The sequence below is a fragment of the Triplophysa rosa genome, linkage group LG7 (assembly GCF_024868665.1).
Source record: "Triplophysa rosa linkage group LG7, Trosa_1v2, whole genome shotgun sequence".
Lineage (NCBI taxonomy): Eukaryota > Metazoa > Chordata > Actinopteri > Cypriniformes > Nemacheilidae > Triplophysa > Triplophysa rosa.
This window is the reverse complement of record NC_079896.1, coordinates 13,161,209-13,177,402: the sequence shown is the minus strand read 5'-3', so window position 1 is coordinate 13,177,402 and position 16,194 is coordinate 13,161,209. Positions and strand designations below refer to the sequence as shown.

Genomic DNA, 16,194 nt, shown 5'->3' with positions numbered 1-16,194 from the left:
CTACTAAAAGCTACACTGAAGATTTAGGTTGTTTTAAAAATAATAGTATATCTGTATATGCTCAATATAGCTTGAGAATCTAGAGAAACGAAACTTCTAAAAACCAGCGGTTTTGTCTTTTCTGACAAATGATATCTGTAATTTCATTCATTTCTTTGACACAATGGGATTTTGTAACACCTTTGTAAACACCTGGATTTCATTACACCAAAAGACAACCAACGTCTGCATCACATTTCCACACAGTCGTTTGTTTTTCAGTTTTGAATTTATTTAAGAATAATCTGAAACAATCGAATGTTTTCATTCTCAATATCAAGTTCTATTTCCCCCTTTTATGTTAGCGCCATCAGCAGTAGAACAAACCACAGTTACATTTAATATGCAAGAGGGTAAACAAAAAAGAACATTGCTAAAGTTTGGTTTCCAGCTATGCCTGGACAAACCGGAGCGGCGATTCTCAGCATAAATGTTTGGCACAACGAGACAGTGGTACAATTTGTGCCATTTTCCCCTCATTTTCATCCAACAGTATAGCAATTCGGGCCAGACACTGTGCAGAGCAAAAAACAAAGCAACTAAAATATAAACACAGTTTCTTCAATGGGGCACTGTCAATTTAGTATACTAAAAAGTCCACAATTTTGAATTAAAACAAGACAGGAAACAAAATAACAAAACCGTTTTAGAAAAGCTTTGCAAAAGATGGGAAGATTAGATTTTTCTTGTAACACTTCTTGTTTTGTCAGGAGTGCACCACGAGATTGACATCAATTGAGAGAGACAATGTTAGAAAGTGAAATGTGGAACACTGGCCGTAAAAAAGCAGCACAATTCGCCAAGCGGCATTACAAACAATGCAGTCCTTCAATAAATACAGGTTCCTGGACAAAACTGAGACTGGATTTTCTCTGTACCTTTGAAAGCATTTTGCCATAAGTGCGAATAAACTAGGGAAGACATGTGAACCATAATTAAAGAAAGGGCAGAAAAACTAAAGAAAAACAACAAAGACGACATTCTGAATATTGAGTTAAGTGCACTTTCACAGTTCAACCATTACACACCGATAAACTTCCGCTTTCTCCCTTTGATCTCATTGTTCTATTAAGTTTACATGGTGATCAGTCCTGCAGGTGTTGGAAAACCTCTAACCTCTAAATGAACAAAAAATGAGCCGATTTCCTGGCAGACATGACGTAAGAGATTTTATCCCTTAAAATAAATAATGCTAAATCTCAGTGCATACAAAAAGGGAGCCATAACACTTACATAAGAGGGAGAGAGCCAAGAGTCCAGTGTGGTTTTATCAACTATTTTAGGCACAGGTCACCAGAACGTTCCCATTTTAACCCATTTCACGTTGCCTTACGTTTAAACTTGATATTTACTTTAAGTTGTCGATGTAGAATATTTCTCCTTTGACGGACAAACGAGTGAGTTCTTTCGCAGATCCTGGTGTCTCAGAGCATGCCGAAGCCTTTGGCGTAAGTGATGGCTTTAAGGAGTCTCTCTCTAAGTTTCTCCTTGGTGGAGTATTCAGGGAGGAGCAGCACATTGAAGCAAGTATGAGAGGTGGGTAACCTGGTCAGATGAAGAGAAAAGCAGTATTATGCTTGAATTATGTCATGGTGGGAAGGTATATAACAAGTATAAATGTAAACCCTAGTTAAAGGACCATTTGAATTCACCAGAAATTCTCTCGCAATTTACTCTTACGCCACTCCAGATATTCTTCAGGCAATGTTTTTACATGTATGTAAGGAGAGTTAAAAAATCATATTTGATGGAACAAGCCTAATTTTTATCACATTTACACGTCACTTGGCATGCTGTCTTTCACATCAGAATTGGGTGACTTTTCACCCATGAGATTTGCTTTTGTTGAAATTCAACAGATACTGGTCTCAAGACAAAATGCAGTTTTGGAAAACATAAAGAGACCAGTCAATATTTGACCTCTTTACTGGTACAGAATGACCACCATACAAGTAAAGAGATCAAATACTAAGTGGTCTCTTTGTTTTCTAAAGCCGCATTTTCTCATAAGACTAATGGGGTTTGAATTAGGGCTGGGTGATATATATTGCGGTTCACGCTAATTATATGCGTCTAAATCGATTCTGAAATCAATTCGATGTTTTATGCACAGCTTTTCCGTGAACTACGGCTCTTTGATCAGTAGGAAGTACTGCTCGATCTAAAATCACTACGAGATTGAGTCGATTATAACATACATTTGAAAAAGCAACACTCGTCAAACATCATCACTATAAATATACTTTATTGTCATGAAAATACCTGAAAAGGTTTGAAGAAAAGCGATAGAATATGACCACTGGCATTTCCAGGAACTAATTGTTCTTCTTCTGTTTCTCATATCCGGAGTTTCTGCGCAAGAGCGCCCTCTGGCTTTCGGATGTGGCGGTATTTAACCGTAAGTCATTGAGAAACTGAGAGCATAAGAATCGCACGATATATCGCTCAGCCCTAGTTTGAATCTACATGTCATCCTACTTGAAATTTGTATTTTTATTGGTTTTGTGTTTTGCTTCAGAAGGTATTTAGAAACCCCCTGGAGTCATATGCATTACTTTCATGATGGAAGCACATGCTTTTTGGAGCTTCAACAAGTTGGGACGTGAACAGTATCTGATATCTGACATTTATATTCACAAAATAATATTTCTGTTCGACTGAAGAAAGGAAAGCATATACTCTACATCCTACATGAGAATTGTCATTTTTCAGTGAACTATTCCTTTAATCTCTATCCGACATTAGTGTTGAAAAATGGTTGACTAAACGTTCAATTGCACTAGAGCCCCTGTTGAGAAATTTCCATATAAAGAAATACAATTTTCTTGCCATCAGGAATCAAGTTTATTCTGCGTTTCCTCTTCAGCGAAGTCTTATTTCACATAACTGACACCATTTAAGCAATGTCTTTTCAAATGCAGTTGCCTATATGTAGAAGCTCTAATAGAGCTTAACTTTAATTTAACAGAATATTCATTTAAACTGTAATTAGGCATGACACCTTTCTCCAACTCTATCACTAGGAGTTTCTGCAGAGCTACAAACAAGTGATGGAACTTATTTTACATCGTACAGAGGCAGTTCTTATGTTTACCTGTCTGAGTCGGGGCCATTTTTGGCAATGATCATCTTGAGTTTGCCCAAACCTCCAACTGGAGCTCTATCTGTGCCAGTGGTGAACTGTAGAAACAACCTCTTCTGTTCCTGTCCGAACGAGTGCACAGTCTCCCAAAAATCTCTGAGAACAGACAAAAAATAATGCCTCTTTTCATCTTCTTGCATCATAAATCAGTCTATTATTTGATTCTTTGAGGTTAGCAATAACTAATCACACAAAAGAACATGCATGCAAGGATGCACATACTTAATAATATGGGAGTCTTTGTTGTATCCACCATCATACTCTGTACTATCTTCAAGTGCTTGAAAGTCGAGATTCTGTATGGGAAGAACACAATGTCAGTTACGCACGCGTCACACGCGTGATAATATCCCGGGATGTGCGTTCGACTCACCCTGCTGCCACATATAAGCAGCTCAATTTCTTCCGATCGAAACAGATACTTCAATGGGGATTCATTAGTGACCATGTGGAATCCTCTTCTGAAGGCCTTGAACTGCTTCTCTACACTTTTGTTCAGCATGTACTCTGCATAGAGGGCCACAAACTCCTGCAGATAGCCGCCACATGTTATATTGGCACAAAAAGAAACTAGTTTAAAAGTAATACTTAGTTACTTTAAAAGTGGACTGACCTTTCTGCTTTCATTGGTAACTGGGATTTTGTCGCCACCTTCCTTTAAATCATACATTAGTGGGTTTCCAAACAGGTCTGTCTGTGAGATCTGGTAGGTAATCATCATATCTTCCTCCACATTACCTTCATACTGCAGGAGATCCTTCAGACTCTGATAAAGAACCTGCAGAAACAGACCTCAGATCATTTAATACTATCACAAGGGGCTTTTTAAAGGGGTCATATGACACAGCTAAAACAAATATTTTCATTTGTTGTAGATGTAATGCAATGTGTATACACGATTTAAGGTTCAAAAACGCTGCATTTTCCACATACCGTGCATGTTTGTATCTCCTCTTTGCCCCACATCTCTGAAACGTGCGGATTTTTAACAAAGCTCATAGCTCTGAAAAGCGAGGTGTGCTATGATTGGCCAGTTAACCAGTGCGTAGTGATTGGTCAAATACTGCAAGCGTGTGACGGAAATGTAACGCCTCTTACCATATTTGGAACATCAGGTTCCAAAGCAATTGTACTGACAGGTACACCCACCTTACTTGCGTATACATTTGGGCGGTCTTAGTCAAATCATACCACGAACTGAGGTAGATTTGTGGGGGTGTGGTTACACGAGGCCTTTCAGGCAGGTCTGGGTGAGCATTCGCTTTTAGATAGAATGCATCTTTTTTTCCGATACTTAAATTTTTGCAATTTTACGTGTCCAATACATGCATGGGCAACTTATAACACACCAAAGACAGAAAAACACGTATTCGCGCCATATGACCCCTTTAAATAAACAGTTCAATAAAAATTCAGTGGTCGTTTGGCTAAGTTATATTATTTTTTCTCCGTGAAAAACACAACAGGAGATATTTAGTAGACTGTCCCTGTGTTCTTTTTTATCCACAAAGTAAACATTTAAAAAATGGTAAAGAAAAACTTACAAAAAATGTAATTGTCTACTCTAGACAATTGGAAAGATGTAATGATACCACTGATCGCTACTCACTTGTGATCCATTTAACCTGAGAAATGTGTTTTTTTGCTGCAAGTGCACAAAACAGGTTTTATTTTGCTAGGCTTGCCTGATCAAATATTTGGATCGGCAGTCAGCATATTGTTTTACTGAATTTGCTTAACAGCTAGTTTTGGAAAAATGTGTGGGAAAAAATGGATTATAAAAGAAGGTTAAGCTTTACCGGATGGGAGTCTGCAAGGTCTCGAAACGTTCCTTTCTTTCCCATCAGTTTTCTGTAAACCACCATAGGGAAGTGCACATCAAGAATGCAGTTATTGTAGATAGCTAGGCCCAATACAATGCCTATCAAGGTGAACTGGCCTTCATTTTCAAAAGATGAAGGGTTGAACCAGAAAAGTTTTGTGCTTTCATCATAGGTAAACATGCCTGTAGGAAACAGAAAGCATAAGATCGCATGATTTCAAGCCATCTCACTATTACTGAATCAAGCTGATATGAACAAACAACGATAATAACGATATTGTCACTTATTTAAAGGTTTGTCATGAAAATAAATCAGTTCACTTAAAACCTGATCAAAACAAATTATTTTTATTATTTACTCACCCTCATGTCATTACAAACCTGTATGACTTTCTTCTGCAGAACACAAAAGAAGATATTTTGAAGAAAGTTGGTACCCAAACAAGCCCATTGACTTCCACTGTATGAATACAAAACCACTGAGACATTTCTCAAAAATATCTTCTTTTGTGTTCCGTAGAAGAAAGTCAGTGATACAGGTTTTGAATGACATGAGGGTGAATAAATGACAAAACTATTCTTGGGTGAACTCTAACTTAGGTATACTACATAGCTGCTGCGTCATCCAATCATTTGAAAACTGCATCCATTTAACAATTTTAAGGGCAAAAAATGCAAATGCAGCATAAAAAATACAAATAAGACAACCTTTAGATGTTAAATATTTCTTATTAACAAGATTTCATTTCATTTTGGAAAGCATTTTCATACAAAGTGCTATTTATTAAACCATCGGTTTGTTATATCGGCCTTACTGATGCTATAGCTGATGTGCCAATAGTTTTAAACCGATAAAAAAAATCACCTACAAGCAATATCAGTGACTTTATTGAACAGACTAAACTTATACAAAAGGTACAATGCGTAACGTAAAGGGATAGTTCACCGAATAATGAAAAATCGGTCATCATTTACTTAACCTTTTGTTATTTCAAACCTGTAAGACTTTCTTTTTTCCACCAACACAAAATAAGATATTTTAAAAAAAAATTGGTAGACGAACATTGACAGTACCCATTCACTTCTATTATATGGACACAAAACCAATGCAACTCTATTGGGTGCCGCCGTTGTTCGGTTACCGACATTCTTCAAAATATCTTGTTTTGTGTTCTGCAAAAGAAAGAAAGGCTTGAAATGACATTTTTCAGAGAACTATCCCTTTCAACTCGAAGCAATTGTCAATTACCTATATCTGGGTTAAAGATCTCCTCTACAACCAGTTGAAAGAACTCTTTAGATACTCCTCCTTCATCAACTCCCTGCTCTCCTTCAAACTCCACATACAGCTGCTTCTTCAGGTCTGCTGGGTTTTCCATGGCAATCATCTCCAGCTAAAAATCAATGCACAAAAAGTCATCAATACAAACATAAAACAGCACTTAACACAATATCCATCTTTCTGAGCTCCTACCCTGACAAGAGCATCATCTATGATGTGGTCTCTGCGCACTTTGAGTCGCAGATAGGGGTTGAGTTGCTGTCCCTGCACCAGACTGTAGAGGGCAGTAATCCTGCGCTCACTGTACATGCGGATTCGGTTGTCATAGTACAGCCCTAGATTCTTTGTCACAGCGTTAAGAATGAACGGGCACGTCATAAAGGAGAACTTGCTTTCTGTCTCCACCTTGAAGAAGGTGTAATCTTTGTCCATTTCCAGCACCTCATTAAGAGGTTCATTGATGAACTCCTCAAAGGGGATAAGGGGTTTTCGACAGTCCGAGGTACGGATGCCCAGTTCCGTCTCCAGCGGGTCCACGCGTGGGCCTTTCTTATTGCGTCTTTCCTCCCCCAGCAGCTCTTGCAGGGTCAGCTCGCTGGACTCCGGGATGGGTTCATCGTCCTCCTCCTCGTTGTGATCCATGTCCAGGTCGCCGCCCAGAACGTTTGCATAGTAGACGATTTTCAAGCACTTGTTAGCCGCCACCACACCATCGTCCTCGTTGACCAGGTTGTCGCTGCTGAACTCGTTGCTGATGACCGTGTAGGTTATTAGCTGCTGGAAGGTCTCCACCAGTCGTCGGATCTGGTCGACGCCGTACTGCGACCACAACCGCGCCAGCTTGGCCAGAGCGGGAAGAGGTAGCTTGCTCATGGCCTTGCAGAACTGCGGCAGGGCGATCTCCAGATACTCCGGACTGTGGAGGTTACCGTTTTCCATGATGATGATGAAGACGTTCAGGTAATTGGGGTCGGCTGCGTACACGTTGTGATAGGTGAGGTCACATTCTACGTTGGGCGACAAGTAGACTAATGCGTTGAGGAATGCTGCTTCGATCTTCTCGTTCGATAACAGTCTGTCATACACTCTTCTTACCGCTTCGATGTCTACAGAAACTTCTACAGGGCCCAACTTTTGCACGTTGTTCTCCCCGTGAGACGACCCGTCCCCGGCTGACGCTGAAGCCTCGGCTTCCACCTCCATGGCTGCGGATGAACCGGAAGCCGTCTCTTTCTCATCTTCATCCTTGTCTTCATCCTTGGCCTGGAGGGACTTGAGCTCCTCCTTGGTGTGCTGCTTTGCCTTGCGGAAACTCTGGACCAGGCTCTCCGCATTGGAGAAAACCCTACCGATGACACGGATTAAAGGAGAATAGTCCCCAGTCTCACTACACAGGCTCAGAATTTCATACACCTTCTCTTCAGTCAAGTAATTCAGATCTGCCAAAGAACATGGTAAAGCAGATACAAACATGTATGAGTTTCTTTACAGGAATGGTTTAAAAGACAGCAAGAAAGTGTTTCCCTGAAATTCCATCATCATTTATTAACCATCATGTCATTCCAAACTCTAATGTATGGCTGTTCAACGATTAATCGCGAATAATCACATCCAGAATCAAATTTTGTGTTTACATAATAATGTCTGTACACTGTGCATATTTACTTTGTATTTATAAACACATACACATGTAAATATTTAGTAAACATGTATGCATATATTAATATTTGACATGTAATTAATACCTTCGTGTATATTGTATTTTTCTCAAATATATACATGTATGTGTATGCATTTATAAAAACTTAAACAAATCTTAGCCCCCATTGACTCCATAGTATTTATTTTCCCTACTATGGCAGTAAATGGGGGATGACATGTTTGGTTACTGACATTCTTCCAAATATCTTCCTTTGTGCTTAGTAGAACAAAGAAATGTATACAGTTTGGAACAACCTGAGGGTGAGTAAATGATGACAGAATTTTCGTTCTTGGGTGAACTATCCCTTTAAGCTGACTTTTCAAACAACAAAACTAAACATCACAGTGAGGCAAATAGATGGATATCTTCGAACGTTTGCAGCAAATCTAGGCTAGCGCCTAATGCACTAAAATTTCATAACACTCACCTCTAAAGTCCTCCCGTGTGGGTTGCAGGTCCTTATGGTTCATCTTCCCGTTACTGCACGCAGAGAAGTTGTGAGCTCCTTTGGCACTGTTCTCTGGGAAGGCTGAACTGGCTCCTTTCTTAGAGGGATGAGGATCACACAGTTTGGCATTATTCTTATACAACTCCAGGGCCTTGATGGCCGCTGCATTGTTATCCATGCGCTGGAAAACCGGTGAAGAGCCACAAGCCTCATTCGTGCAGGCCTCATTTCCACAGCCCTCTGTTAACTGGTGGTAGTAGCGCTCGATTAAATGCTTTGCAGCCGCTCGCTTCCTGTATCGGACATTCAGACAGGACGGCAGGTGGATTAGTATGGTTGAATCACAAAATGAGTTCACAACAGAGCAAATAAAACAACTTATTTCAACCATTGTAAAAACGGAGCGTTGTCCATTTCAGTTCATTAAAACATGACCGTTGCGTGTGCACACAAAAGACAGTTACCTACTCTATATTATAAACCTTAATAAAGGATCAAGCATTATAACTTGAAGCAACAGTTCACCGAAATATACAAATTCTGTCATCATTTACTCACCTTCGAGTTGTTCCAAATCTGCATAAATTTCTTTGTTCTGGTGAACGCAGAGAAAGATATTTGGAAGAATGCTAATAACCAAACAGTTTTTGGACCCCATTGACGACCATAGTAGGAAAATGACTTTATAATTTATTTGTTCTGTTTAACACAAAAGAAGATATTTTGAAGAATGTAGGACATCAAACAGTTCTGGTGCACTTTTGACTACCATTGTCATTTTTCCTACTATGGTAGTCAATGGCGTCCAAGAACTTGTTGGGTTACAAGCATTCGTCCAAATATCTTTTTGTGTTTTCAACCGACCAAAGATATGTATACAGGTTTGGACCAACTAGAGAGTGAATCATTTATGACAGAATTTTTTATTTTGGGTGAACTATCCCTTTAATAAGTGTTATAACAAAAGTCAAATTGTCTAAACATGAACATTGGCCTAAACTCAGCTGAATTACCAGAAAAACAAGCTTAAAATTTAATAAAATAAGTGTTTTAAAAGGTGCACCCATAATGCAGTTGACTCATGCAAAATGCCTTAGGACAGGAACAACAATACTCATGCAGTATTCTTGATTCCTATGAGTTATACAAGATAACTTTCATGCAAATATATTTCCTTGCTTCATACTGAAGAAATTATTAAGGAACCTTTAAGAGTTTCATATTTTATTTTTTGAATAACACAGACCAGTAGACAACTTACATTAGACTTGCTTGAGGTGGCCAATATCACACTCTTCTACAGCTCTGAACTCAAGAAGACCAAAAGGTGGTCACGTAGCAATCCTTCAAATGAACAGAGAACACTTTGCTGTCAGTGACACGCATCAATACTTTAAGTGCTGTACAATACCCAGATGACAACTTGACAGCTGATCAACACGATTGAGAAAGACTCTACTGTTGGTAAACATGCACCTAACGTGCTTGACCGGTGTAAGAAGCGCAATGTGTCAACATATTGCCTCTTAAACCCTTGCGAGCTGCCTATCTAGACAGCGTTTCGTTCGATGGGTTCCAAGCGTCTGTGACGTCCACAAATGGTGTCTAGGTAGACAGCTCAATGGATTTTAATCTCAGACCCACGTGTCTGCAATTACAACAGTAGTATAAACGTAAACACAGCTCAGAACTAAAAACACATGTCAAGGTTTCGCAATGGTAACATCCGCTACACCGGTAAACAGTCGTTAACCCCGAAGAGTATGAGAGGCCGCAGAGGGGCAGGCAGGGGGTATGACAGTGCACAAACGCCTTTAGCCGTGCACACACTGTCAATCTCAACAGAAAACACATATGCACATAAGAAACAGTCAGGCATAGACTATGTAAACCGTAAACTGTGCGTTTATTGAAAACTGAAAGCAGTAACCTTGCAGTAACTGTCATAGAGAATAATGGCAGGAAAAAGCTGACTAACTAGTTAACTTAGCCTAGCTAGAACCAATCGCCGTCTGACATTTCAAAGATACCGAATGGTTTTATTTAAGCAGTATAACGTTCGTTGCATAACCGAGCACGACTGAAACGCGGGAACGTACTCTCGCAATAGGTATTATAGGCATTTCGCTTTTTTACCAGAATTCCCACCCCCCCGTCCCTCCCGGAGCGCGTTAGCCGCGCGGCTAACTGGCCTAGTAGCTCTCGTTTCGGCAGCGGTAGCGAGCGATGTGGCCGGGAGAAGCGCGTTTAATGTTTTGACGGCTTACTTCGGCAGGTGTTTTGACGCGGGCGTACGAATCGGGACTCTCAACATCACAATCGCTCCGAGTGTGGCGTGAATTCAGCTCAAGCCCCTCCACAAAATATTCGCGGCCATCTTGATCAACTGTGAAAACACGGTGAGCGATCCCACAATGCAAAGCGAAACGAGGACGACCATCAGGATAAAAGAACACCACAGCGCTTTGGCAGTCTGATACAAGTCAGTCGGTCAGTTCATGTCGAGTGTCTGAAATATATAGAAACGTTTTAAATAAGAACAGAAACCTCATTTGAAGGCTGAATTTCTTGAAAATGAAACAAAAAGTTGTTTGCGTAGTATTCCATTTCATTCTTAGAAAGCAGTAAATCGAATTTGTTTTAAAATGGTAGAGCAGGATGTCATCAAGTTATTTAAATAAGCAAGCAATCCTAAAAGCGCATCCTTGTAAAATCGAAAAAACTGCAATTTTAGGGGTTCGTCAGCAGATGGCACAATTCGAAAGGAAAACCTGTAGAAATAAAATCAATGCAAGAATCCCCAAATAACTCCGCTTAAATAATGAAAACACAAACTGAATATCTTACCATGTTTTGGTTTCCAAGAAGCTGTTGCCTGTTTCTATAGCCTACTGCAGCCCGGCACATCAACAGATCCTATTCACATATCATAAAATCCTTTCACAACTGCAAGACACCATGCAAGATCTGCTTTGACCTAAAAATGTTTTTTCTGTTTTTTTTTGTCTTGACATTGTAAAACATTCCAGTCCCGTAATACATCATCTTCAAATGTGGAAATATGGCAAGTATACACAATCAGAATAGAAGTCACAATAACACGATCGTATATAGAGAGACTATCATACTATCCTTACGAACCTACTGCAGAGATTGCCTCATGCAGAACAATACAGTAATGGTAACCTATATACAGTACAGGAAAGGTTTTGCCATGATATTAAACCACCCCAATACTGTGGAAGAACAATAAACACGTGGGAAAAATGTTTATTATTGATTGTATTGATTATTGTCAATAAAGCACACAATGAAAGACCACTGTCAGATAACACCCCCGCTGTCTGTTCTGCTTATCTCACACTTGCAAAAAAGACCATTCCTTTGTGAGAAACAAAAAGACATTTTGTTAACATCGAGGAAGCTCTCGTAGGGCTGAATGGTGCAAAAGGTGACTGTGCTTACCATGATGCAGCTGTGGAGAATGAGGAGCTCGTGAATATAGACAGCTGTTTAGCCCGGAGTCAACAGGGTTTGAGATTCCACCCCACTCATACAAATCTGCTGCAGCGTTATTAGATGGAAAGACTTAACTACATCAAAGAGCGCAACTGCTGTGCAGTCTTTAAATGCATTTGTGTTGCCAGCATTTCTTTGAAAAACAAAAGGCAACATTTTTTTAGCATGTTTCTGTGTGTCTACCAAGCTGGGTGGTTGCTACGTAGAATGTTAACAAACATTTTCTCGGTGGGAGATTGCTTACGTGACCCGTTTGTCCATTGGTTGGGAAGAAAAACTGTAGAAGACTTTGTCTAGCCTTTTCCACCACACGTCCTCGGTCAGGTAAATGAAAGCCTGTGGGAGAATGTGGCAAACCCAGAACACCTCTGGCTCTTCTTGAGATTATAAACTGCCAAAGCAATAGGGAGTCTGGGGACACTCGCTGCAGGACATACTGTAAATAACCAACCAGTAAAAGAGACGGTCACGTAAGACACAACTAGTTCACATGCTCTCAAAGGCTATCAAAGGGTCTAATTCATCAGAGAGTGAGCACACAGGGACTCGGATCTTTACAAATGTTGCCTTACCACATGTCAGCTTTGTCATTCTGTGTTCTTTTACTAGATAAATGGATTTACGGATTTAGGGCATAAAGTGATGTATTGGCAGGGATCCACATAAGTGGTGCGGAGGTGCGCATGCGCGACCAAAATTAAAAATGCGCTCTGTAAATAAGTTTAGAACGCTCATTTGCGTACTGACATGGTTGAAACCTTTTGATGCACAATCACTGTTTTAGACCGACTAAATGTAATACTGGATAAGATTTCCGTTTGTACTGAATGCTGCCAAATCTACTGATATCTCGTTTGTTCCAGGTGATAAACGGGACCTGGGTGTAAATGATGAGAAACGGAGTATTGGTAGCTCCGCCTTTGTTGGTTCTGCTTTCGTTACTAGAAGCACGCGGCACGCGCAGCCTCTGTGAATGTCTGGAGCTGCGCTGCGCGTCTACCAAAACACAGCTTCTCTTAAACTTTCTAAAAGGACAAGCTGTTTAAACTTGACACTTGCGCGCAGCTTGTGTTTCTCTATGCTATACTCGATCCTAGCCCCGCAACGCAAGTCTCCATGTGCGTTCGCAAGTGCACTTCCCAGCAACCTGCCAAAAACCAAAAAGGTTGTAGTTTTAGGTTTCAAAATTGGTGTCGAAAATTAATATTTACTAATGTAAAAAGAAAAACAAGAAGAAATACATTATCATTGTATTTTAAGTGTATAGGCTACTTTAAAGTAATATACATATAGTATTATCCCACTTTATTATTTTGTTTATTGTTCATTAAAAGTAACTACTTTTTTACTTTTATTTTTAATAGGTAAATATAATTTGTCACACTATGTGCAATGTGAGCACCAAACCGAATCTCCAGGTGCTCTCTTGAGAACCAGATAGAAAAACGTATGTGCACCCCTGTGTATAGGAATAAAAACAGTGACAATACTGAAACACAATAAACAGCAATAAACAATTTGATCAATTTAAATTAGAATTATTATACTGTGATCTGAAGATCATAATATGGTAGATTTTCCCTAATACTTAAGAACATTTGCAAATGCTTTAATCAACAGCATGACTGAAGGCTTCAAACTGAAGGGAAAATATCCATTATTTATGCAACATTGTCCTTCATCCATTGATTTAGTTTTCATTCCTGCAGCCTTTTCAAATATCAGAAGACTTGAAAATTCAGAAATGCAGAATTGGATTTTTAGAGAGTGGATTTCATAGCGAAATGGAATATCGAGATAAAAACCTTTAGCAAATTGAACACAGACTTAATGCCATCATACAATGGCTACATACCTTGAAAAACATTATAGCTCCCACAAACCTATAAGCAAACAGTAAGTGAATTTTTAATGTATACTTTCTATATCTCTTAATGTGTAAACAGAGAATGACACCATCAATCTTCCAAGCGGTACCCTTTAGCTACTCACATAAACAACACTGAGACCAAAGTTTATTTGTATAGTGTGATGGCTGAAGCAATAGAAAAATTAAATATAGTGGGAACAGTTGATATTGCTATATATATATATACATATATACATAAATAAAACAACTTTTTCCAAAAAAAGAGACTTTGTTATTTTCTGTTAATAATAATGATAGTGAGGTATAAGAGTAAGAACCACAAGGACAAAACAGCCCGCTCCCATTGACCATTCTAGAAAATGCCTCTAGGACTCAATCCAATCTTACCATGTTGAAATGCAAGAGGATGTTGCCATTGACCTTTTGAGGAGTAGAAAGTCCAGTTATATTTGTCATATAGCCGTCCCCTCAACGCCCCTATCCCAATGACCTTTTCAACGGGCTGTTTAATAGTATGATAAACTGCAGCATTAGAATTACTGGTGGCTGTGGAATCATTTAAAAATGATTAAGAGGGGGTAAAATAAAAGCTGTATGATCTTCACAGTGTGACACCCAAACCTTTATTTAGTGCCCGTTGCTTAAAATAGATACATGCGTGTAAATGTTATCACTCAGTTGACTTGTACATTGTAAAATTGACATTGCTCATTTTCACACTTCTTTACCAACTGATCTGATCTTGCAAAAAACAAGCAAAATCAAAACGCCATGATGAAGGATCTGTTTGTCTTTATTGTAAGAAATAAAGGCATTGCTGCAAGTTTTGACTATCACCCAGTTCCTTTCTTATTACAAAATGGGTTCTGTCTTCCAGAGGAAATCCATAAATAAGCCCGCTTGTTTTGGTTGTAAATGTTGCTACTAAAATGGTACAAGGCAATTGCTTGAGTGATCACAGTGATTTCAAGTAAAAACAATTTGTCCAGCCTCAGAACGAATATGCTTGTAGACATCCTTGTAATTCATTTGGTGAGGTACTTAAAGGTGCTTTACAGTATCCTTGGTTGAAAGCACGGCTTAATTGACATTGAATGCCTGAACATGAGAAATTATGCATTACTTCTAAAGCAACATCTATTCCCGCCTCTTGGAGTCTAAACCCCAAAGCCCAAGCGTATAATTGATGTCTACCTTTATCGTCTTATTCTCTGTTCTGGTTGAGGAATAGTTCACTCAAAAATGAAACGTATTTCGTCATACTCACACTCTTGTCAATCCAAACCTGTATGACTTTCTTTTGCAGAACACAAAAGAAGATATTTAGAAGAACGTTGGTAACCGAGCAACACTGGTCCGTATTGGCTTCCACTGTATAAACCCAACAGAAAATTACCAAATTCTAGTTAATATCTATAATCTTGTGAATGTAAATGCAGTAAGTTCGGTAAACACACTGCAAAGTTTGAATCATCAGAATCAGATGTTAATTCATGATCCGAGTTGGTGACTTATCTTCAGCAGAGAAGTGATTGCAACCTACAGACGAAGTTTTCAGTATGCACATGACAGCTCATCGCTCAATGCTTTCCTTCTCATCAGTTTTAGAATCTGTTTAACTGGCACTGATGAAGAAGCGCTCATCAATCAGGCAGCCCCTGAGCCTTTCTGTCTTAACAATTCATTTTAATCTTGGACGGAAGCCATCAAAGTCACTTTCTAGGCCTAATGGGCAAACAACTTTGCTAAGATCGGCACAAGACCAGTTTCACAGGTAGAAGTGTACTGCTGTCATCGGAGCAAGATGATTGAGAACCAAATTTCTTTCAAGGGCATATATGCTGTGTAAAACATTCTGAGATCACATCAGAAATGTAGTAATTTATATTATTTATGTTAAGACCAGAAAAAAGGTAAAGGTGTAGTAATCAATTTCTGAGAAACATTTTTAATGGGCCAGTGTATGAAATTTAGCAGCATCTAGCGGTTGGGTATAGGCTTAGAAAAAAAAAACTTTTAACAAAAATCTGAAAACCTGCCTCATATTCATATGGTTTCAAATATTTTAACTCTCATTTTCAGAGCACATTGACATAATTATGTACAACCTTATTTACTATGCGATGGTTGATGCATGCCAGCTGCAAACAGGTGTGCATTTTTGTTTAAAGCACTTGGGTAGAGTTTAGCCATTTCACAGAGTTAATACATGTCGTGTCACAAGCTGCATGATTGAGCTCCTTTCAAGAATATATTTGTGAATCCAAACTCTCCACCGGTACACTGCCATAGATTATTCATATCCATCCAAGGTACTGTAGCCTGAATTATGTTTATCATCTCTGAAAGCACATTGAGCGGAACATACTG

At 39.1% G+C, this 16,194-nt stretch overlaps 1 protein-coding gene across 1 annotated transcript; it reads right to left on the bottom strand.

The window, feature by feature from the left end:
- Positions 1–232: 232 nt before the first annotated feature.
- Positions 233–10,848, bottom strand: ube3a (ubiquitin protein ligase E3A). Its single transcript, XM_057338065.1, has 11 exons — positions 10,703–10,848; positions 9,697–9,779; positions 8,415–8,728; positions 6,478–7,724; positions 6,253–6,397; positions 4,981–5,186; positions 3,795–3,959; positions 3,555–3,710; positions 3,404–3,477; positions 3,134–3,277; positions 233–1,584 (listed from the first exon to the last, which is right to left on the bottom strand). Coding segments are annotated over exons 2-11 (2,574 nt in total). The 5' UTR covers positions 9,699–9,779; positions 10,703–10,848; the 3' UTR covers positions 233–1,463.
- Positions 10,849–16,194: the final 5,346 nt, after the last annotated feature.